The sequence below is a fragment of the Felis catus genome, chromosome X (genome assembly GCF_018350175.1).
Source record: "Felis catus isolate Fca126 chromosome X, F.catus_Fca126_mat1.0, whole genome shotgun sequence".
NCBI classification, from domain to species: domain Eukaryota; kingdom Metazoa; phylum Chordata; class Mammalia; order Carnivora; family Felidae; genus Felis; species Felis catus.
Window position 1 is genome coordinate 53,520,950 of NC_058386.1, and position 25,807 is coordinate 53,546,756.

The following is a 25,807-nucleotide window of genomic DNA, read 5'->3' on the forward strand; positions in this document are numbered from 1 at the left end:
CAAATGCTAAATTTATAGCTCAATATATTTTCCAAGTTTATAGCTCAATATATTTTCACAAACTGAATACACGCATGTAACCAGTATGTGTAGATGAAGATACGTAACATTACTTAGAAGCTTTTATCCTCTTCTTTTCTTAGTCACTTTTCCCTTCCTAATGGGTAAACATTATCCTGACTTCTAACAACATAGATTAGTTTTGTCTGATTTTGTGCTTCACAGAAATTAATTCATATAGAATGTACCTTTTTCTCTGGTTTCTGGTGTCTTGTTTCTTTCTGTAACATTACATTTGCGAGAGACATCCATATTTTTATGTAAGGTTGTAGTGGGTTCATTATCATTGCTATATAGAATTCCATTGTATGAATAAAATACAATTTAGTCATTCATTCTAGTGTTCATGGACATTTAATTATCATTTGTTTTTAAACACAATTCAAAGAGGATGGGAAGTGACAACAATGAAAAAAGAAGCAGAGGAAGAATTGGTGACTTGACTTAGGTAATAAGTGAGTTAGTGACCAAATCAGGTTTCCAGTGCCTGTTTCCTGATTCTTGGGCCAGAGTACATTCTTACTTTTATACTATTGAAGGAACTCTATCCAGATTTCTAATCTGAAAGAAGTGATACATAATTATCACTATAAGTGACCTTTTAACTTTGCTCTCCAAAGTCCAATATACAGATATTGTTGAATGTTTCTTGAACTGAAAGGGATCAGGTAAGAGAGAGAGAGATTCTGGGCTAATTGGTTTTTGCTTTCTCAGGCACTTGGTTTGGCTCTTGCCTTTTTAGTTTTCCAGACACACACAAAGCCCTTTTGTTTTCTTTCTTTCTTTCTTTCTTTCTTTCTTTCTTTCTTTCTTTCTTTCTTCTTTCTTCTTTCTTTCTTTCATACCAGCAGCTATTCATTTGCCTGTTTCCCAGAGTTATGTGGGCCATGAAACCAGGCCATCTCTTCTGGGCTCTGTTGTTTCTGCAACCTTTGTGGCCCCGACTGACTGATGGGGCCACTCGAGTCTACTACTTGGGCATCCTGGATGTGCAGTGGAACTATGCTCCCAAGGGAAGGAATGTCATCATGAACCAGCCTCTGGACAATGATACGTATGTTTAATCATTTGTGCAATTATAGCTGGAGGGGGGGGGGCACCACTGAGCTCAGGAGGTAGCCTTTTGAAGACCTTTTTTCAGGGTGTGGTTAGCCAGCTCCTGATCTCCATGGCCATACACCCAGTGGCACGTTTCCTGGTAAGATGGTTAGTTCACTCAGGTTCCAGCATCCTATATGGAGTCTGCTTTTCCACACTGAGGTGTCCCAGCATTTTTAGGGTCCTAAAGGTAATTCCATATTCTCTTGATTCTAAAATGTTATCTACAATGCTTTCAAAGAAGAAAGAAATGTGAAAAATATACAGTATTTCTAAGATGTATGTGATGGAACCATGCTACCATAGGTCAGTGGAACTATATTGATTTCAGATATGTGAAAACTTGAAAAATTATGGTATCCTCAGAATCAGGTAACTAACAGTAATGGCTATCACCATGTAACACTTTCTCTATGACAGTCACCATACTAGAAATTTACATACTTTGTCTCACCTAATTCTCACAAAACTCTAGGACGTGAGTATGAATATCCTCATATTATAGATGAGAAAACTGAGATTCAGGAAGATCAAGTGACCTGCCCAAGTCTCACAGCTAGTAAATGGAAGAGCTGGAATTTAAGCCTGGGTAAAGTGAATACAAAATTGGTACTCTTGTCACAATTCTGCCTTTCACAGTTTCCGTAAGATTAACCTTTCTTTTTTAATGGTTATTTTTGAGACAGAGAGAGAGTGTGTGATAGAAAGAGAGAGAAAGAGAGAGAGAGAGACCAAGTGTGAGTGGGGGAGGGCAGAGGGAGAGGGAAACACAGAATCAGAGGCAGGTTCCAGGCTCTGAGCTGTCAGCACAGAGTCCAACACGGGGTTCAAACCCATAAACTGTGAGATCATGACTTGAGCCGAAGTCGGACACTCAACCAACTGAGCCACCCAGGCTTCCTGAGATTAACCTTTCTTAATCTTAGAGGCTTGAAGATTCTTCACAAATATCTATTGAGGAAAAAAAAAGAAATGTATTAAAGATTCTTTTGTGATCTTGAGTCACTTTGTCTCCCCAAAGTGTCAGAGTTTTCTAAAGTTGATTGTAATGTCTTAGAACTCTATAAGAAAAACTAAAGTAAGACTAGCAGCTATCTTTTTTTGAAAAACCACCTTCCTATCCATCTAGTTTTGGAGTAACAGTCTTTTTATTAAAGGTGTCCTTGAGGGATAACTTTATTATCTTCCATTCCTAATACTTTGAAATAATAGTTAACATTTATTAAGCTGTTACTATTTTCCAGGCACTGTCTTAAGCTCTTTATGTATTTAAAATTTTTTAGTCACCAGTATTGACTGTTCAAGTTGGGTACCATGATTATGTCCATTTTACGATGGGAAAAATATGCATAAAGAAGTTAAATAACTTGGGGCACCTGGATGGCTCACTTGGTTAAGCGCCCAACTCTTGACTTTGTCTCAGGTCATGATGTCACGGTTCATGAGTTTGAGCCCTACATTGGACTCTGTGCTGACAGTGTGGAGCCTACTTGGGATTCTGTCTTCTTCTCTTTCTGTCCCTCCCCCACTTGCTATCTCTCTCTCAATCTAAATGCAAATAAACTTTAAAAAAAAGCTAAGTAACTTTCTCAAAGTTCCACAAATTTGTAAGTGACAATATGGGCAGTATGGGAATCATCTGGCTCCAGAGCTTGTGATCTTAACCATTATGCTAGAAGACCTCTCATATATAGCAAGATGACTCAAGTTCAGGTCATATGGATTGGGAGTTGATGACCTAAAAAGAGTGAGTCCGTAATTGCTTGTCTCTTCATTACTATATATTAGGTTGAAGTGTGAAATTGCCTTTTTTTTTGTAGTTTAAAAGTGGTCAAATATCAACAATTTAATATAGTCTAATTTCAATTTTATATAGTTGAATTTAATGCTTCCCATTGTCTAACAGTTAGATTCTAACCTAAAGCTTCTGTGTTTTGATCAGTACAATCACATTTTCTTTTAAACAAAAATAGACATTTTTTGGTCAGCTCCCTCTGGAGAAAGGTCTCCAGATGTTTAAAGACTGTGGCAAAATTGTGCATCGTTCTTTTCTTTCTTCCCAGAGTAGCTTCCAGCTTCTTAAAATCTGACAAGAACCGGATAGGGAGCAGCTACAAGAAGACCATCTACAAGGAATACAGAGATAGCTCTTATGTGGATGAAATAGCCCAGCCTACTTGGCTGGGCTTCTTGGGGCCAGTGTTGCAGGCTGAGGTGGGAGATGTCATCCTTATCCACCTGAAGAATTTTGCCACTCGTCCTTACACAATCCACCCCCATGGTGTTTTCTATGAGAAGGACTCAGAAGGTAAATCAGACCACCCTTTCTTTCTCCTATCCACAACAAAGACTGCATTTCTTTTAGTGTCATTTTAGAGACAGGAGCTGGGAATGAAAATAATATTTAATCTCCTTATTGATCTGAATTGGCAGGGTAGATAATATGGAGATTCAATCTACCTTTTATCATAAAGAATTACTTGAATAAGATTTTTTCAAAATTTTATTTAAATTATAGTTAGTTAAAATATGGTATAATATTGATTTCAGGAGTAGAATCTAGTGATTCATCACTTATATATAATACCCAGTGCTCATCAAAACAAGTGCCCTCCATAATATACATAAAATATTTGACTGTACTTTGGGAAGAGAAGAGTGTGCTTCAAATGTAATGGAGTGTTATTCTAGTGTCACAGTCTTCTTTTTTTTTTTGCATCCATATACCACATTTAATATAATTTACATGTTTAATTTACTTATATACCACATTTAATATAATTTACATATGTTTAATTTACTTATATGTTGAGGTGGGTTTTACTTGACTAGTTAACATATTATATTTTGTAAGCATTTATAATCCTAATTTCATTATTTTACCTTAACATTTTGAACAACACATTCTTTCTTCTGAATCTTAAATAATTCCGTAAGCCCTTGAAAAGCTTAGTGAGCATCAGGTACTGTGCCCATGGGTTTATTTATTTATTTATTTATTTTTAATTTTAATTTATTTATTTAAATTCAAGTTAGTTAACATAGAGTGTAGTATTGGTTTCAGGAGTAGAACCCAGTGATTCATCACTTAAATATAACATCCAGTGTTCATCTCAGCACAGTGTCACAGTCTTTTGAAAGGTCCGGTTTTCTTCTTAAGAGGAAGTTCAGTTTACTAATCTGTAACCCCCATCCAATGGCCTATGATAATGACACAACAGTGAGTGAGGGAAGTAGAAGGGAATCAGGTTTTGACTGGGCCACTAACGTCCTGTATCACCTTGGGTAAGTTATTTTTCCACAGTTTTCTCCTCTGTAAAATGGGTAAGTGGACCAACTGATCATTAAGTTGGCTTCATTTAAAAAAGTAATTCTAATATAGTTAACATTCAATGTTATATTAGATTCAGATGTACAGTATAGTGATTCAACACTTCCATACATCATCTGGTACTCATCACAAGTGCCCTCCTTAATCCCCATCACTTATTTAAGCCATCCCCCCACCCACCTTCCTTCTGATAACAATCAATTTGTTCTTTATAGTTATGAGTCTGTTTCTTGGTTTCTTCCCCCCTCCCCATTTTATTTCTTTTGCTTATATGTTTTCTTTCTTAAATTCCACATATGAGTGAAATCACATGGCATTTGTCTTTCTCTGACTGAATGATTTTGCTTAGCATAATACTCTATAGTTCTATTCATATCATTGCAAATGGCAAGATTTCATTCTTTTTATGGCTGAATAATACTCCATTGCATATATATCTATATATCAATATCTATATCTATATATCTATATTTATATCTATCTATCTATCTATCTATATTATAGATATAAGCAACAGAAATAAAACGGGGAGGGGGAAGAAACCAAGAAACAGACTCATAACTCTATCTATAGATATCTATATTATAGATAGATAGGTGGATATCATATCTTCTTTATCCATCCATCAATGGATGCACACCTGGGCTGCTTCCATGTCTTGACTATTGTAAGTAATGCTACTATAAACATAGGGGTGTATGTATCCCTTTGAATTAGTGTTTTTGCTCTACTCTAGAGGAAGGGGGTGGGTCCACACAGTGCTGGGTCCTTTAAGACTTCAAGTTTTGAATCCCAGCCATGTGCCAAAGAAAGCACACAGGAGAGCTGTGGTGCAGGGTAAGTTGACTGATATTGTTATTCTGTGATGGCTGCCTGAACAGTGCAGGGTGTAAGATCCCCTGTCTGGGAATAAGAGATTAGGGTGGTGCCATTTCCCCCCCAACACCAACAGGATGGGACTTCAGAGCAGCACAGCAGCCCCCAGTGAAAGCAGGACATATTTACACTAAACCCACCCCCCTGTGCCTGGCAATTGCATATTTACTAGAACAAGACTGACTTTAAGCCAGCACAGAATGTCTCTCCTCTAGAAGACCAGCATAGGCAGCACCCAACATGCACTAAATATACTGAAAATTGAGTGCTTCAAAATGACACCTGCAGTTCTGGTGGAAATAGGTCCAGGCTTATTTTTTTCCTGTTTTTTCTTTCTTCTTCTTTTTTTCTTTCTTTCTTTCTTTCTTTTTCTTTTTTTGGAATCGGTTCATAGTTTCTTGTTTGTTTCATTTCCATTTCTGTTCTGTTTTGTTTTTTGTTTTTTTGTGATCAGTCTTCTTTTTGTATTTTCTTTTTCTTTTTACTTTACTATTTTTTTTCCTTTATTTTTCTCTGGAATCGACTGTATAGTTTTTTTTTTTTAATTCTCTGTTTTTTTTTAAATTCCCTTTCCATTTCTCTTGTTTTGGGGAATCAGGATTTTTTCCTCTAGGCTTATTTTAACAATCAAATCAAAGCACACCTACTTAAATGTCCAAACACTTCCCATTAAAATCAAAGAGAAACTCAGCAGAGGACTGACCAGTGGGAAAGAGCAGACAAAACACAACAGCAGAGTGCACACAGCATATACCAGAAATACTTCTTAAAGTGCCACGTGACCCCTTTTTAATATAGCAGTACTCTCAGTTTCAGGAAACATAACATGCTTTTAAACCATGCAAAAGGCAGAAACTTAGCCAAAATGACAAGAGGAATTCTCCCCAAAAGAAAGGTCAAGAAGAAATCATAGCCAGGGAGTTGCTCAAAAAAGATATAAACAATACATCTGAACAAGAGTTTAGAACAACTGTCATAAGACTACTAGCTGGGCTTGAAAAAGGCATAGAAGACACCAGAGAAACCCTTACTGAATAGATCAAAGACCTAAAATCTAGTGAGGCTGAAATAAAAATTCTATAACTGAGATGCAAAACCAACTGGATTAGTCACAATGAGGACTGAAGAAGCAGAGGAGAGAATAGGTGATACAGAAGATAAAATTGTGGAAAATAATGAAGTTGAAAATAAGAGGTAAAGTAAACTATTACATCATGAGGGGAGACTTAGGGAACTTAGTGACTCCATTAAATGAAACAATATCTGTATCATAAGAGTCCCAGAGGAAGATGAACAGGAAAAAAGGGGCAGAAGGTTTATTCAAACAAATTATCGCTGAGAACTTCCTTAATCTGGGAACGAAAAAAGGCATTCAAGTCCAAGAGACACAAAGAACTCCCCTCAAAATCAGCAAAAACATGTCATCAGCTTACATATCAGAGTGAAACCTGAAAAATACAAAACTAAGAAATAACTTGGAAAGCAGCTAGGGACAAATGTCCTTAACCTACAAGGGTAGACACATATATGGTTAGCATCAGACTTGTCCACTAAAACTTGGCAAGCCAGAATGGAGTGGCAGGAGATATTTCACATGCTGAATAAGAAAAATATGCAGCCAAAAATTCTTTATACAGCAAGGCTGTCATTTAGAATAGAAGGAAAGATAAAGAGTTTCTCAGGTTTTTTTTCTTTTTCTTCTTCTTCTTTGGGGTCGATCCCCAGTAGTGTGATTACTGAATCATAGTGTAGTTTTATTTTTAATATTTTGAGGAACTTCAGTTAGCTTTAGATTGAAATTCTGTAATTGTCTACTTTCCAAAGAGGGCCTGAAGAAAGGGCGGTGGGGGCAGGAATTCTGTCTTCTTTCTTGCTTCTATGCCATTGGTTTTGCACGAGGATACTATTGGATCAGGCTGTGCAGCACTTTCCATGGCCACAGCTCCTTCTCCAATGGCTGGCACCTCTCCAGGTGCTGGGAGGTTGGTATAAAGTCTGTGGTTCTTTGGCTGGATATTACCTGAACAGGTGCCCTCTTCAGGTTGTGAGGACCACTGTCTCATATATCATCCCTCTCTTGGCTTCTATATCTGTTACGTTCGTTCTCACTCACCCTGAGATTGGGCATGTGCAATTTCATTTTTTAGGCTCCCTATACCCAGATGGCTCCTCTGGTCAGCTAAAAGCTGATGACTTTGTTCCCCCGGGAGGCAGCCACATTTACAACTGGACCATTCCAGAAGGCCACGCACCCACTGATGCTGACCCAGCATGCCTCACCTGGATCTACCATTCTCATGTAGATGCTCCACGAGACATTGCTACTGGTCTCATTGGACCCCTTATCACTTGTAAAAGAGGTACAGACCCCATGGGTGAGCTACTGAGATGTGGTGTGGGATATTTCCAGGAAGCAGTGATGTGTGTTGGATCACCTACATATTAAACAGCAACCTCAAGGAGTGTTAATCCAGCACCTTTATTTATTATTAGGAATAAACCACACTAAACTTTCTTTCTACTATTTTTTTTATTTCATTACCTTTTAAAAAACTTTTGGGGCACTTGGGTGGCTCACTTGGTTAAGTGTTTGACTTTGGCTCAGGTCATGATCTTGTGGTTTGTGAGTTCAAGTGCTGCATCAGGCTCTGTGCTGACAGCTCGGAGCCTAAAGCCTGCTTCAGATTTTGTGTCTCCCTCTCTCTGCCCCTCCCCAGCTCTCCCTCTCTAAAAAAAATAAACACTTAAAAAATAATAATGTTTTCTTATTTTTTTCTTCATTTTAAAACCTTGAATTAGTAATGATGAGAGTCAAGTAACATAAAAGTAAGGTGTGCACTAAGAGTTTAAGTGTGATTTATATCAAAAGTGGAGCCATTAGGATTTGGGGAGAACTGGAACTTGGTTGGAAATATGATAAGTTTAAGTACTGCCAGGCCCAGAAGACCTGGGTGTTGCAGAAGTATGGTCAGATTAAAGCCCTGGGTTGAAGGCATAGGTAGGGATGGTGGGAGGGATATTAATCCTATATGCTTAACCTTCAAGTCCTAGGCTCAGCTGAATTGGGTTTAACTGGGGTAATCGAAATTTGGAAATCGAAATTAGCAGTAAAAGGGGTGCCAGGTGGCTCAGTCAGTTAAGCATCTGATTTTTGATTTCGGCTCAGGTCATGATCTCACGGTTTGTGAGTTTGAGACCCATGTTGGGCTCTGTGCTGATAGCACAGAGCTTTCTTGGGATCCTTTCTCTCCCCCCCTCTTTCTCTCTGCCCCTCCCCCACTTGCTCTCTCTGTGTCTAAAAATAAATAAATAAACATTTAAAAATAGGAAAATAAAAGAAATTATCAGCAAAAGGCCTTATCTGTTTTCCTGTTGACAACAGACTCTTAAGTCACCCTGTCTTGCTATTTATTTCTTATGAGTACCCTTTGCAGGTTACTGTTGCTAAGGAAGGGATGTTTTCAAGGGCATCTTTCTTTCTCACTCTAGGAACCCTGGATGGGCATTCCCCTCCTCAGCGGAAGGATGTGGACAGTTATTTCTTCCTGCTCTTCAGTGTGGTAGATGAGAACCTTAGCTGGCATATTGATGAGAACATTGTCACTTACTGCTCAGACCCTGCCTCAGTAGACAAAGAAGATGAGGCCTTTCAGGAAAGCAATAGGATGCATGGTGAGCTGGGAGAGGGTGGCCACACCATGATAGTGAAGACTGATGGAGAGTTTGTACTGGGCCTAGCATTTGGTGGGTACTTTCACATATTTGGTTCTTTTTAACTTCACAAGAACTTAAAATAGTAGGTATCTTTTTTCTGTTTTACCTATAAGGAAACTGAGGATCCAGGATCACAGCTAACAGATCTGTCAGCTGTTATCCAGCTAACAGATAAACTGCACAGCTAAAATTCTAACCCTTATCTGTCTGACTGCACAGTCTGTGCTCTTGCCATTAGATGCCCTGCCTTCTAATGTGGAATGGCCTAGGTTATCAATTCTAAAGTCAAGTACTATATGCTCAGTCACTCAGGGTGAGGGTTGCCCACTGATATAATTAGTGAACATTTCTTTGTCCTAAAAAGGTTAGAAGAATTACCCACTTTGTGGGGGGAAATGGTTGGCAATGAGGGAGTTGATCATCTTAATTAATCCAAAACAAACTAAAGACACAAAAGCCCTGAGTCATGAGCAGATAACTTATTTTAGTAATAGAAACAATTTGATTTTATTTTTGTTCAATTAAGAAAGGGATTTACTTCTTCTCAAAGCCAGACAATTCCAAGGGGAGGTGAAAACTCAGATGGAAGATGTAGGGATGGCTTGCACAGTTCAAATTTATCTTTAGTGTTACACCAATTGCTTTTGATAACCATGGTAATTAGTTAACTTGAAAATTGTCCTGTGGAAATTTCCGAAGGAAATTGGCCTGGAATGAAAGATTAGCTTGCAAAATAAACCCCATTCTTTAGAAAACTTCTTCAGATTTCTGGGTTGGAATCTTGGTTCTATCAATAGCTCTGTGGCTTTGGCAGAGAAGTAACTTTATTTCTCTGAGCCTTGGTTTTCTCGTTGTTTGTTTGAGAGCAACAATATCTGCTTATTTCCCAGGAGTGTTTGTAAGGTTTTAAATGAAATAAAGCATATGGTCAACATAGTCTACTTTTTAAAAATTTATTTAAATGTTATCTATTATTATTGTCAGATGGCAAACCTTCTCCCATTAGGCTGTATTTTCCTAACTCTGATATTTTATTTGGATTTTTATTTGCAGCAATCAATGGCTTTGTTTTTGGTAACTTACCAGATCTAAGCATGTGTGCACAGAAGCGTGTGGCCTGGCACTTGTTTGGCATGGGCAATGAAGTAGATGTCCACACAGCTTTCTTCCATGGACAAATACTAACGATCCGGGGCCACCGCACTGATGTGGCTCACATCTTTCCAGCCACCTTTGTGACTGCTGAGATGGTGCCTCAGGAACCTGGCACCTGGTTGATTAGCTGTCAAGTGAATAGTCACTTGCGAGGTGAGATTAAGCAACTCTGACCCTTGAAGTATAGAAGGGAGATGGCATTAATGGTCATCAGGTGTCTGGAGCCATAAGATAGGTCTTTCAGGTGGGACAGCTAGGTATAAAGAGTGAAATACTAGACTAGAATTCTGGGACCTAGCCAGGACTTTCCCTAGCTCAGCAGTTAACTTGCTGTCCTCTTTGCTCGGAATTCGAAGGAATTAAGATCTGGAGCAATTTGCAGCTTATTGAACAGGGAATGAAGGAGAGAGTAAAGAAGAGTAAGGCTTCTTCAGGAGATCATAGAGTATTGTGAGCAAGTAGTGATGCTCTAGTTGAGAACCAACAGTTATAGGGGTAGAAGATTTGGTTTTCAGAGAGAACATTGTTGAAGTAATGACATAGTACATTGAGGAGCATCAAAGGAGAGGGAGAATATATGAGACAATGAAAAGAGCACTAGATGAGTGATTAGAAGGTTTGAGATATTGTCTCACCTCTGTGAAAAACTCATTGTATGACTTTGGAAAAGTGTTTTCCCATATATAGACCTCATTTTCCACATCTATAAAATTTGTTAGTCTACATATACTGTCTAAGATCATTGCTAGCTCTTTCTTTTTTTTTTCTTTCAAATTTTTATTTAAATTCTAGTTAGGTAACATATAGTATAATATTGAGCTCACACTTTCTAGCATTATTTGATATATGATAAATTAGGTGGATCTCAGGAAGGTAATATGAGCCAGCCAGAAAAGCCTGAACTCAAATCTTGGTTCTACCAGTTGTTTAATTAACTTTGGTTGAGCTCAGGTAACTTCTCTGAGAGAAGAAAATAAGCATTCCAATTTGCAGTTAAAAGATAGGATTATAAATCTCAGTTTCACCATTGACTAGCTGTGTAATCTTGGGCAAGTTTCTTAACCTCTCTGATCCTTAGTTTTCTTCATCTGCAAAAGGGCACATTAAAAGTCTGTTTCACAAGACTTTTAATCCTCATAATCATATGAGGATTGAAGGAGGTAACATATGTAAAGGTAACATAAGGTATTATTATCCGTTATTACTATGCATACCTCAATGTAAATTCTTGCACATTTGGAGATACTATTTAGAATTCAAATTTTCCTGGGGTGCCTGGGTGGCTCAGTTGGTTAGGCATCTGACTTCAGCTCAGGTCATGACCTCACGGTTTGTGAGTTTGAGCCCCGCATCAGGCTCTGTGCTGACAACTCAGAACCTGGAGCCTGCTTCAGATTCTGTGTCTCTCTCTCTCTCTCTCTGCCCCTCCCCTGCTCATGTTCCGTCTGTCCCTCTCTCTCTCTCTCTCAAGAATAAATAAACATTATTATTATGATTATTTAGAATTTGAATTTTCCTGACATTCCCAAGTCTGCAGCTTCATCTCTATGTATAGAAGAAGTTCCATTATTTTGGGAACTTTCCAGTTTACATGTAACTTACTTCCCTTTATCTTCTTACTCCTCTTTTTAAAAAAGTGTGATGCTCCTGCCAGCCCAGTGGTAGATTTCCCTATTCTCCTCATTTACAAAACAGGGGTTAAAACTCAGATCTAGGAAGTGACTGGCCTAAGGTCATATAGCAAGTGATAAGGATTAGATTTGAACTCAGGTATTTCTGACTTCAAACTCTGTGATGTTGCTACAATGTAAGCCTTTTGAAGAAGCAAGAATGTGATCTAGTAAACAAACAAGTGGTGGTGAGCAAGTGAAGGTACTTGAATTCCCACATGGAATTCCCACATGGAATGCTCCCTTTCTCCCAGTCATGCTGTTAAGGAGTAAAAGAAAGTGGCATAGTGAAGGGGGGGTGGTAACAGGAGAAGGAGGAAGGTGGGTCATCTGGGTATATGACCTGTTGGGTAGAATGGATCCAGCCATTATGTCCTTCCTCCAGATGGCATGCAAGCACTCTACCAGGTCAAGTCTTGCTCCATGACTCCTCCCATGAACCAACTCACAGGCAAAGTCCGGCAGTACTTCATTGAGGCCCATGAGATTCTATGGGACTATGGCCCGATGGGGCATGATGGGAGTACTGGGAAGAATTTGAAGGAGCCAGGCAGGTAAGAGGCAGTGGGCTTCCTCCCCCAGCTCCTGGGACCAGCCCACCACCTATTACACCCTCTCAGAAATCTTTCACTTCACTTAGACGTTACAATCATTGTCTGGCTGGAATTACATGACACAACTGTTAGCCAAATTCTTGTGGTCCCTTAGAGAGTTTGCTCTTGGGAAGCTACAAAGATTTTTGTAGGGTTATGTCATATTCTCAGCAAAGGATCCAAGTAGAGTTTGGGATTGCTCCTGTTATGATTCCAGGCCACATTCAGAAAATAAAACTCAAAAGAAACCAGAACAGTTGAAATGGCATTTATCCAATTCTTCTTTATTTGACTCATTGTTTACCTCATGGTCCCTTCCTTTCTTTTCTACAGCCTGAAGGAGGCAATTGAAAAGGAGTGTAAAAAGCACTATGAGAAATGTAGGAAGAGTGGGAGAAGCCCACCTTGTAGCCATTCCATTCTCACCCTTTTGGAAGAACTTCTCCAAATACTCCTACCTCACCCATGAATCATGTAGGGAAAATAGAGCAGAAGGTTAGTTCCCTATTCAGTTGCTAGGCCTTAACTTATACTGACTCACTGGGCTATCAGTGATTCCAGATCTTTTACAGAAGAGGTACTTAGTAAATGACTAGGAGAGTTTTGGGTGGAATATTCTAGGGCACCTGTCGTGTTTATTCTTCTAGTGAGGAATAATGGAATGAATCTGCAGAAACCATAAAAAAGTAGGAACTTGGATCTCAGCATAGCTTCTAGAATCTCCAACTGTGCTTGCTAAGTTTGTTGGCTTTCATTTTTAAGTTAAGAATATTTCTTATTAAGGTGAGAAAGGATCTTGAATACGTGAGGATAATTAGGACATGTATAAGGCTATGTAACTTAAGAGGGCAGAACTTTTCCCATTGTCTGGAACTTGCTAAGGGAAGATTTCAGCCTACTATAAAGAATCCCAACCATTAAAGCTCCAATAGCAAGAAGGATTGTTTTCTCTGAAAATAAGTCCCCTGACCTTTGAAAGACTCAAGCAGGCAGAAGCTATATATCATTAATTAGTGGTGTCATCAAAGGATATAACTTCACTGTGTGGAATTTAACCTGGGTTATCCCTGAGGTTCTTACTAAACATAAGTACCCATAACTTAATGAGACCAAGGATGAGATGGGGATCTATATGATACATAATTAAATCATATGACATTTACCTCTTTATATCCAGTGGCTCAGATAAATTCTTCCAGAAGAGCTCCAGTCGAATTGGAGGCACTTACTGGAAAGTCCGATATGAAGCCTTCCAAGATGAGACATTCCAGGAAAAGGTGCAGATAGAGGAAAATACGCATCTTGGAATCCTGGGTGAGGAATTTTTAACATATGAAATTCATTTACTGGAACCTGAGAACTGATGAGGACTTAGACACTGGAACCTGGGGCACCTCAGAGGTACACTTGAAACAAGCATCTCCCAAACTGAGTCCTGAGGGATGAATATCTGGTGAAAAAAAGGCTACAAGTCTGAATGTGTTTGCAAAACACTAGGTTAAACGTGGTCAAATAGTGTTTTCTGCAGGACTTCTCATAAACTTGTATTTATTTTTGTTCATCAAAAATATTCAAATTGTGAAGAATATATAGAATTCATCATACTTAATTCCTGAACTTTATATTAGTGAACATCTTCTGGTAACACTGTTATACAGATCGCACTTTAATTTTTTTTAACATTTGTTTATTCTTGGGGGGGGCAGAGAGAGAGGGAGACACAGAATTTGAAGTAGGGTCCAGACTCCGAGCTGTCAGCACAGAACCCAACATGGGGCTTGAACCCACGAGCTGCAAGACCTGAGTTGAAGTTGGATGCCTAACTGACTGAGCCACCCAAGCGTCCCCAGATTACACTTTTAGAAGTGCTTCTCTAGGTGTATTTCTGAAGGGATATACAAGGCAGTAAGACTGTTCAGGTTCCTGGCAATATGAGACCAGGAACGGACTGGCATGACATGCAGACATGCTTGCTATGGTGAGGGATATAGTACAAGGTTTAAAGCCTGATCCTGGATAAGGCGTCCAGAAGAATAATATTCTGTAAAGCACAGATATAGCAAAGTTGGGTGTGGTTTAGCCACTTGGTAGAGCCAGGAAGTAAAATAGATTGGATAGAAGAAAACTTTTGTAATGAAAGTAATGGAATTGGCCATGTTCTGGGGTTAAGTGTGTGTCAGTTGATTCTGGGAAATATGAACATAGACAACAGGTATTACATCTGCTGGACAGGAAGATACAAGGAGCAGAAAGCCACTTTGGGAAAGAAGGTGGGCCCTGAGTATTAAGGAGCTATCATTAGCTGGTGTCCAGTATGAGTTTCAGTCTTCTTTGTTCAACATTTTTATTGGAAAAACATACATATAGCATAAAATTTAACATCTTAACCATTTTAAGTGTACACTTCAATGGCATTAAATACATTTCATAGTGTTTTGTAATCATCACCACTATCCATCTTCATAAATCTTTTCATCTTATGAAACTGAAACTTTACACCCATTAAACAATAACTTCCCATTCTTCCCTCTCCCTAGTTCCTGACAACAACTGTTGTACTTTCTGTCTCTATGATTTTAACTACTCAAAGTACCTCATATAAGAGGAATCATGCAGTATTTGTCTGTCCATGACCAGCATATTTCACTTAGCATAATGCCTTCAAGTTTGATCCACATTGCAGCAAATTGCAGAATTTCCTTCCTTTTTTTCTTGTCATCTATCATTCTCATGTCTTTATTTTTTATTAAATTTAAAATTTTTAATTCTCTTATAGTTAACATACAGTGTTATATTTGTTTCAGGTGTATGATACAGTGATTCAACTGCATATAACACCCAGTGCTCATCATGACAAGTGCACACCTTAATCCTCACCACCTATTTACCCCATACACCCATGTCCCTTGCCCCTGGTAAATAGTCAGTTTGTTTTTTATAGTTAAGAATCTATTTCTTGGTTTCTCTATCTCTCTCTTTTTTTTCCTTTGTTCCTTTGTTTTGTTTCTTAAATTCTACATATGATGGATATTGTATGGTATTTATTGTTCTCTGGCTGACTAATTTCACATTATACTCTCTAGCTTCATCCAAGTTAGTGCACATCACAAGATTTCATTCTTTTTCGTGGTTTAATAATATTTCACTGTATGTGTATATTATATTTTGTTTATCCATTCATCTATCAGTGGACACTTTGGTTGCATCCACATTTTGGCTATCAAGAATAATGCTACTATGAATATGGGTGTACAATATCTCTTTGAGACATGCTTTGGATACATTTTGTTATGTGCACAGAAGTGGAAATGCTGTATAATACGGTAAATTTATTATATTTTTAATTTTCTAAGGAACCACCGTACTCTTTTCCATAGTGGCTGTAACATTTTGTATTTCCACCAACAGTGCACAAGGGTTCCAATTTCTCCACATCCTTGCCAATGCTTGTTTTCTCTTTTGTTTTGTTTTGTACTGCATTGTTTTCGTTTTGATAGTAACCATCCTAAGAGGTATGAGGAGGTATCCCATTGTATTTTTGATGATCATTTCCCTAATAATTGGTGATGTTGAATATCCTTCCATGTTCCTATTGGTCATTTGTACATTTTTTAATTTAAATTCAAGTTAGTTGACATACAGGGTAGTCTTGGCTTCAGGCTCCTTTGTGTATTCACTGGAGAAAAGTCTATTTAAGTCACTTGCCCATTTTTAATTGAGTTTTTTTTTTATTTTTTGTTGTTGATTTTTAGGAGTTCCATATGCATTATTGATATTAATCTCCTATCAGACTTAGGAATTGCAAATATTTTTTTCCCATTCTGTGGGTGGTTTTTAACTCTGTTTATAGTGTATTTTGATGCACAGTTAAAAAAATACTGAAATTCATTATGTTTATTTTTTTTCTCTTATTACCTATGCTTCTTGTGTCATATCTAAGAAATCATTAGCAAAGCAAATGTTGGGAAGATTTCACCATATGTTTTCTTACCAGAGTTGTATAGTTTTAGATCTTAAATTTACGTCTTGAATATATTTTGAGTTAATATTTATATATGGTAATGAGGTATTAAATAGAAGTCCCACTTTATTGTTTTGCATGTGGAAATCCAGTTTTCTCAGCATTATATGTTTAAAAGACTGTTCCCACAGAAAAGGTCTCTTCAACAAATATTGGCAAAACTGGTCAGCTACATGCAAAATAATGGAACTGCACCACTTTCTTACACTATACACAAAAATAAAATCAAAATGGATTAAAGACCTAAATGTGAGACCTGAAATCATAAAAATCCTAGAAGAGAGCACAAGCATAAATGTCTCTGACATTGGCGGTATCAACCTTTTTCTAGATATGTATACTAAGGCAAGGGATATAAAGCTAAATAAACTATTGGGACAACATAAAAATAAGAAAGCTTCTGCACAGTGAAGGAAACAGTCAACAAAGCTAAAGGGCATCTTACCCTATTTGCAAATTATCAACCTAATATTTGCAAATTATTATCCAATAAGGAATTAGTATCTAAAATATATAAAGAAGTTACACAACTCAACACTCAAAAACAAATAATCCAATTAACCATGGGCAGAATAAATGAACAGACATTTCTCCAATGAGGACATTGAGATACCCAACAGACACATGATAAGATGCTCAACATTACTCATCATTAGGGAAATACAAGTCCAAACTACAATGAGGTATCCCCTCACACCTGTCAGAGTAGCTAAAATCAAAAACCCAAGAAACAACAAGTGTTGACAAGAATTTGGAGAGAAGAGATCCCTTTTGCACAGTTGGTGGGAATGCAAAGTGGTGCACCCACTTTGGAAAACAGTATGGAGGTTCCATAAAAAGTTAAAAATAGAACTACCCTAGAATCCAGTAATCACACTACTGCATATCTACCCCCAAAATATAAACACTAAATCAAAATACAATGCTAAACCAAAGGGATACAACCATCTGTATGTTTATAGAAGCATTACTTACAATAAGCAGATTATGGAAGCAGCCCAAGTGTCCATTTATATAAGAAGATATATAGATAGATAGGTATAGATATACATCTATCTATCTATATATATGTATGTGTGTGTGTATATATATATATGTACATACATATGTACATATATATACATATACACACATATGTATATACATATACATATATATATATATACACACACACACATATATCTTCTTTATATATAATTCAGCCATAAAAAATAATGAAAGCTTGCAATTTGCACCAACATGGATGGTGCTAGAGAGTATAATGCTAAATGAAAAATGTCAGTCAGAGAAAGATAAATACCATATGATTTGACTTCTATGTGTAATTTAAGTAACAAAACAAATGAGCAAAGGAAAACAAAGAGAGAGAGAGAAAGAAATAGAGAAGCAAAACAAGAAACAGACTCTTAACTATAAAGAAAAAACTGTTGGTTACCAGAGGGGAGGTGCGTGGGGGGGATGGGTGAAATAGGTGGTGGGGATTAAGGAGGGCACTTGTGATAAGCACCAGATGTTGTATTGAAGTGTTGAATCATTATATTATACACCTGAAGCTAATATAACACTGTATGTTAACTACACTGAAGTTAAAGTAAAAATAAAAATAAAGAAGAAAATACCCTTGCTAGTTACAATTCTATTCAGATTTTCTATTTCTTTATGCTTTAGTCTTGGTAGGTTTTCTGTTCTAGAGCTTTTTCCATTTCATCTAGGTTACCCAATTTGTCAGTGTACAATCATTCATAGTACTATCTTACAATATTTTTTATTTCTGTAGAATTGGTAATAAAGTCTTCACTTTTATTTCTTATTTTAGTAATTTGAGTCTTATCTATTTTCTCTTAATCCATATCTGTGACAGTTAGTCAATTTTGTTGATCTTTTCAGAGAACCAACTTTTGGTTTCATTGATTTTCTTTATTGTTTTTCTTTTCTATATCTTATTTATCTCTGATCTAGTCTTTATCAGTTTCTTCCTTCTTCTATTTTTGGATTTAGTTTGTTTTCTTTTCCTAATTCTTTAATTTGTAAAGTAAGTTGTTGATTTGAGTTGTTTTTTCAATGTAAATATTTATAGTTATAAAGGTCTCCCTTAGCACATTTTCCATGGCATCACATTTTGCTATGCTGTGTTTTCATTTTCATTTGATTCTTGGATCATAGGTGCAGCATTAGGTGTGGAAAGTGAGTAGAAAACAAGCCAGAAACACTGAACTAGGGTTTAAGCCTGCACAAATGCTCAGGGTATTGTCTTGGTACTTCTGGTTAATCTCAAAGATGACTGAGCTAAGTTAGAGGTGGTGAATAGTGGAACAAAAAAGGCTCCATGAATCATGGCTCAACTACCTAGTTCAGGACCTGGATAGAGGATATAATAATTTTATATGCTCAGAATTGGTTTAGGCTTGAGGCAAGATCAGATAGTTAGATGTATCTTACTAGGAAATGCAGGTATGGGAATTGGGGCAACAAACGTAAGGGAAATGGGATTGAACCTGACAGTGGGGGTGGGTGAAAGACTTGGCTTTAAGTCATGATCTGTTTCTAATCAGTTATTTGAATTTGGGAACATCAATTCAACCTCTCTGAGCTGCAGTTTCCACATTTGTAAAATAAAAATATCCCCAATATAATGTTTGAAGATCCAAATGAGATAATGAATTTAAAAAAGAAGTTTTTTATAGCTGTCAATTGCAACACACTTATAAGGGATTATTTTTATTATTACACAGGGAGGGTTTATCTTTTTCACTTCCTTTTTCTTTCCCTCCCTCTTATTTTGTTTCCATCCTCCCTGGTCATCTCTGTTTTCATTCCCATTGTCTCTCCTTTCCATCTTCCAGGACCAGTGATCCGGGCTGAGGTGGGTGACACCATCCAGGTGATCTTTTACAACCGTGCTTCCCAGCCATTCAGCATACAGCCTCATGGAGTCTTTTATGAGAAAGATTACGAAGGAACAGTGTACAATAATGGTGAGCAAGCAGGGTTTCCAACTGATGTGGGCTGCAGTAAATATCAAGTAGCTCTTGAGGACAAATAAATAGGGGAGGAAATGAGGGAAGAGACAGAATTAATTGCCTTGCATGGATATTGCTGAATGCATGTATGATATTACAGTGAAGCAGAGCTGGGATAAAAAAGAGACATATTCTTTCAAATATGTTTCACATATATATTTCAATATGATTGACATTTCAATGATATTTGTTTTTCCCATCCATGAGCATGGAATGTCTTTCAATTTCTTTGTTTTGTCTTCAGTTTCTTTCATCAGTGTTTTATAGTTTTCAGAGTACAGGTCTTTCACTTCTTTGGTTAGGTTGATTTCTAGGTTCTTATTTTGGTGCAATTGTAAATGGGATTATTTCTTAATTTTTTTTCTGCTATATCATTATTAGTGTATAGAAATGCAACAGATTTCTGCACATTTAATTTGTGTATCCTGGACTTTACTGAATTAATTTGCCATTGCCAGTATCTTTTTTGTGGAATCTTTAGGGTTTTTTTTAGATAGTATCATGTCATCTGCAAACAGTGAAAGTTTTACTTCTTTATTACCAATTTGGGTGCTTTTTATTTCTTTTTGTTGTCTAATTGCTGTGGCTAGAAATTCCAGTACTATGTTGAATGAAAGTAGTGAGTGGACATCCTTTCCTTGTTTCTGACTTTAGGGGGAAAGCTGTCAGTTTTCACCGATTGAGTATTATGTTCTCTGTAGGTTTTTCATATATGGCCTTTAAGGTTAGTATCCAAAATATATAAAGAACTCATACAACTCAACACTCAAAAAAATAAATAATTCAATTAAAAATGGACAGAAGATATGAACAGACATTTCTCCAAATAAGACATCCAGAAGGCCAACAGACACATGAAAAGATGCTCAACACAACTCATCATTAGGGAAATGCAAATAAAACTACAATAAGATATCACCTCATGCCTGTCAGAATGACAAAAATCAAAAACACAAGAAACAACAGGTGTTGGTGAGAATGTGGAGAAACGAGAACCCTCTTACACTGTTGGTTGGAATGCAAACTGGTGCAGCCACTATGGAAAACAGTATGGAGGTTTTTCAAAAAGTGAAAATTAGAACTACCCTATGATCCATTAATTTCATATTGGGTATACACCCACAAAATACAAAAAACACTACATTGAATATCATGTCATCTGCAAATATTTAAAGTTTTTCTTCTTCCTTGGTGATTTTGATTTCTTTTTTAATTTCTTTTGTTGTCTGGTTGTGGCTAGGACTTCCAGTACAATGTTAAATAACATTGGTAAGAGTGAACATCATTATCTTGTTCCTGACCACAGTGGAAAAGACCAAATTATTGGTTGCTGGAGGGAAGGTGGATGTGGGATGGGTGAAATAGATGATGGGGACTAAGGAGTGCACTTATTGTGATGAGCACTGAGTGTTGTATGGAAGCGGTGAATTACTATATGGTACACCTGAAATTAATATTACACTGTATTTTAGTGAACTAAACTTTAAATAATAAAAACTTTAAAAATTCCTCAAAACACTAATTTAAAGGGATACACACACCCTTATGTGTATAGCAGCATTATTTACAATAGCCAAACTATGGAAGAAGACGAAGTGCCTATCAATAGGTGAATGGATAAATGACTATATATATATATATATATAGCCACATCTGCCTACTTTTTTATATTGTTTTGAAGTTTATATTTGAGAAAGAGATAGAGTGTGAGTGAGGGAGGGGCAGAGAAAGAGGGAAACACAGAATCCAAAGTAGGCTCCAGTCTCTGAGCTATTAGCACAGATCCCAATATAGGGCTCAAACTCACAAACCACGAGATCATGACCTGAGCTGAAGTTGGATGCTTAACCAATTGGGCCACCAAGTGCTCCCATGCAACATTTTCTTTATCCATTTATCAGTCAAAGGACATTTGGGCACTTTCAGTAACTTTGTATTGTTGATAGTGCTGCTATAAACATTGAAGTGCATATGCCTCTTCAAATTTGCATTTTTGTATCCTTTGGATAAATACCTAGTAGTGCAATGGCTGGGTCATAGCGTAGTTCTATTTTTAATTTTTTGAGGAACCTTCATACTGTTTTCCAGAGTGGCTGCACCAGTTTGCATTCCTACCAACAGTCCAAAAGAGTTCCCCTTTCTCTGCATCCTCACCAACATCTGCTGTTTCCTGAGTTGTTAATTTTAGCCGCTCTGACAGGTGTGAAATGGTATCTCTTTATGACTTTAATTTGTATGTCCCTGATGATGAGTGATATTGAGCATCTTTTCATGTGTCTGTTAGGCATCTGGATGTCTTTGGAAAAGTGTCTATTCATGTCTTCACTATTCATTTCTTCACTGGATTATTTGTTTATTGAGTATTGAGTTTGATAAATTATTTATGGATTTTGGGTACTAACCCTTTTTCTGATATATCATTTGCAAAATCTTCTCCCATTCTGTTGGTTGCTTTTTAGTTTTGTTTATTGTTCCCTTGCTATGCAGAAGACTTTTATCTTGATGAGGTTCCAATAGTTCATTTTATTTCTCTTGTCTCTGGAGACATGTCTAGGAAGAATTTCCTGTGGCCATGGTCAAAGAAGTTGCTGCCTGTTTTCTTCTGTAGGGCTTTGATGGTTTAATGTCTCACATTTAGGTCTTTCATCCATTTTGAATTTATTTTTGTGTATGCTGTAAGAAAGTGTTCCAGGTTCATTCTTTTGCATGTCGCTGTCCAGTTTTCCCAACACTATTTCCTGAAGATTCTGTCTTTTTTCCATTGGATACTCTTTTCTGCGTTGTCAAAGATTAGTTAGCCATAGATTTGTCAGTCCATTTCTGGGTTCTCTGTTATGATCCACTGATCTACATGTCTGCTTTTGTGCCAGTCCCATACTGTCTTAATTAATACAGCCTTGTAATGAAGCTTGAAGTCTGGAATTGTGATGCTTCCAGTTGTGGTTTCCTTTTTCAACATTACTTTGGGTATTTGGGATCTTTTCTGGTTCCATACAAATTTTAAGACTGTTTGTTCTAGCTCTGTAAATAATGCTAATGTTATTTTGATAGCAATTGTATTGAATGTGTAGATTGATTTGGGTAGTATCAACATTTTAGCAATATTTATTCTTCCAATCCATGAGGATGGAATGTTTTTCCATTTGTTTGTGTCTTCTTCAACTTTATTCATAAATTTTCTATGGTTTTCAGCATACAGAAATCAAACTTTCATTCTTCATAGATGGCATGACACTTTACATGGAAAATTTGAAAGACTCCACCAAAAAACTGCTAGAACTGATACGTGAGTTCAGCAAAGACACAGGATGTAAAATCAACCTACATAAATTGGTTGCATTTCTATACACCAATAATGAAACAGCAGAAAGAAATCAAGGAATTGATCTCATTTACAATTGCACCAAAAAACAAAAGACACCTAGGAATAAACCTAACCAAAGAGGCCAAATAAGTTTTAAAGGCCCTTTTAATCCTTCAGTCCTATGAGTTTAGAAAACTGTAACTTGGCAAAGTTTAAATTTCCCCAGTTTGCATAACAACCATTAACAGAATCAGAAACTAACTTTGGTCTCTTCACTCCTACCAAGGATTCTTTTTAATATTCTATATTGTATATTGCTGCTGCTCAAAAATACCTTGTGGTTTATAATATTAACCACACTCTTTGGAGCTGTTGATTCTCACTGTAGCAAATATGATAATTAGTCATATTTTTCCCTGCAGGCTCATCCAACCTTGGCTTGGTGGCCAAGCCCTTTGAGAAAGTAACATATCGCTGGACAGTCCCCTCTCACGCTGGCCCTGCTGCTCAGGATCCTGCCTGTCTCACCTGGATGTACTTCTCTGCTGCAGATCCCATAAGAGATACGAATTCTGGTCTGGTGGGGCCCCTATTGGTGTGCAAGGCTGGTGCCTTGAATGCAGATGGTAAACAGGTATTGCCAAGGTTTATGGATGGAAAGCCTGCTGGGAAGAAGACAAGGCTATGTTGTTAAATAGGAGTTAAAAATGGAATGTGTTCTAGAGATAAGGGAATGGAAAAAATAACCAAGCTATTTAATCAGAAATGGATACTTGGTGACCTCATGCTATTTTGCATGGTATTCTTTCATTCACAAATATCTTTCTTTGTTTCTATTCCTTTCTATTCTTTATCCTCTCATCACCTCCTCATTTTTTAAACCTCACCTTCCTCTAAACCTTGATCTTAATTTTTTAAATAGTTTTTTTCTAATTTTTAAATGTAAATTAAAGTTAATTAACACATGCTGTTGTCATGGATTTGGGAATAGAGCCCTGATTCAACTCTAAATATGATACCCAGTGCTCATCCCAAGTGCCTTTCTTAATGCCCATCACCCACTTAACCCATTCTCCCACCCACTTCCCCTCCAGCAACCTGCAGTTTTCTCTCTGTATTTAAGAGTCTCTTATGGTTTGCCTCCCTCTCTTTTTTTATCTTATTTTTCCTTCCCTTCCCCTATGTTCATCTGTCATGTTTCTCAAATTCCACATATGAGTGAAATCATATGATATTCATCTTTCTCTGACTGACTTATTTCAGTTAGTATTATGTTCTAGTTCCATCCACGTTATTGCAAATGGCAAGATTTCATTCTTTTTCATTGCCAAGTAATATTCCATTGTTTATATAAACCACATCTTCTTTATCCATTTATATCAGTTGATGGACATTTGGGCTCTTTCCATAAATGGCTATTGTTGATAGCATATAAACTTTAGGGTGCATATGCCTCTTCAAATTTGCATTTTTGTATCCTTTGGATAAATATCTAGTAGTGCAATGGCTGGGTCATAGCGTAGTTCTATTTTTAATTTTTTGAGGAACCTCCATACCATTTTCCAGAGTGGCTGCACCAGTTTGCATTCCCACCAACAGTCCAAAAGTGTTCCCCTTTCTCTGCATCTTCACCAACATCTGCTGTTTCCTGAGTTGTTAATTTTAGCCACTCTGACAGGTGTGAGATGGTATCTCTTTGTGATTTTGATTTGTGTGTCCCTGATGAAGAGTGATGTTGAGCATCTTTTCATGTGTCTGTTAGGCATCTGGATGTCTCCTTTGGAAAAGTGTCCATTCATGTCTTCTGCCCATTTCTTAACTGTGTTATTTGTGTTTAGGGTGTTGAGTTTTGTAAGTTCTTTATAGATTTTGGATACTAACTCTTTTTCTGATATCATTTGCAAATATCTTCTCCCATTATATGTGTTGCCTTTCTTGTTTTGTTTCCTTCACTGTGCAGGTTTTTTTGTTTGTTTTTTGTTTTTTTTTTTTATCTTGATTAGGTCCCAATAGTCCATTTTTATTTCTCTTGCCTTTGGAGACATGTCTAGTAAGAAGTTGTGGCTGAGGTTAAAAAGGTTGTTGTCTGTGTTTTCCTGTAGGATTTTGATGGTTTCCTGTCTCACATTCAGGTCTTGTAACCATTTTGAATTTATTGTTGTGTATGATGTAAGAAAGTGTGCAATTTCATACTTCTGCATGTCACTATCCAGTGTGATCCTAATTCCTAAATGTATTTTAATATTTGTTTGTGTTCTTTTATTTCCATCTCACCATTTCTAGCTGTATAACCTTGGGCAAGTTACTTAACCTCCCATTGCCTCAGCTTCTATATCTGTAGTAAAGGTTAACAATAAAAGTCAGTATCTTGGGTTTTTGCAAGGATTAATTAAAATAATCCATGTGAAGTTTCTTTATCACAGTATCTGATATATAATAAGCACTCAGTAAATGTTAGAAGTAATAATAATAGTGAGGATAATGATAATGATCATCATCATCATAATAATAATAGTACATTAATAATAATTATATACCCTTTTCTCTTATTTTCTTCAGAGTCTTCTCTTGATCTCCAAGCCACCTTTCCCCGGGTGACTCTATGCTCTCTTCTATCACTCTTTATTTCTCCATAATCCCCATCTTGTGCCTCTTCATGTTCACTTTCATATATTCCTCCCCTCCAGTCTCGTCACTTTATTTTATTTTGACCTCTTTCACCCACCTTCAGTTTGAAATTACCAGAGGAGGGGCGCCTGGGTGGCTCAGTTGGTTGAGCATCCAACTTCAACTCATGTCATGATCTCACCGTTTGTGGGTTTTAGCCCTGCGTCTGGCTCTGTGATGACAACTTGGAGCCTGGACCCTGTTTCAGATTCTGTGTCTCCCTCTCTCTCTGCCTCTTCCCCTCTTTCACTCTGTCTCTTTCTCTTTCAAAAATAAATATTTAGAAAATTGAAATTTC

The 25,807-nt window shown here is 37.1% G+C and overlaps 1 protein-coding gene across 2 annotated transcripts in view; it reads left to right on the top strand.

The window, feature by feature from the left end:
* The first annotated feature begins 204 nt into the window (after positions 1-204).
* HEPH (hephaestin) overlaps positions 205-25,807 on the top strand; it is an 83,859-nt gene continuing 58,256 nt past the window's right edge. The window contains exons 1-9 of one of the 2 annotated variants that reach the window (XM_004000574.5): positions 207-1,114; positions 3,222-3,466; positions 7,513-7,725; positions 8,855-9,037; positions 10,133-10,387; positions 12,290-12,458; positions 13,675-13,811; positions 19,362-19,493; positions 23,265-23,476. In XM_004000574.5, the coding sequence (XP_004000623.1) occupies positions 939-1,114; positions 3,222-3,466; positions 7,513-7,725; positions 8,855-9,037; positions 10,133-10,387; positions 12,290-12,458; positions 13,675-13,811; positions 19,362-19,493; positions 23,265-23,476 (1,722 nt within the window). In that variant the 5' untranslated portion in view covers positions 207-938. Of the gene's footprint in view, positions 1,115-3,221; positions 3,467-7,512; positions 7,726-8,854; positions 9,038-10,132; positions 10,388-12,289; positions 12,459-13,674; positions 13,812-19,361; positions 19,494-23,264; positions 23,477-25,807 lie in introns of both variants that reach the window. The other variant, XM_023249133.2, reaches the window with a different exon arrangement.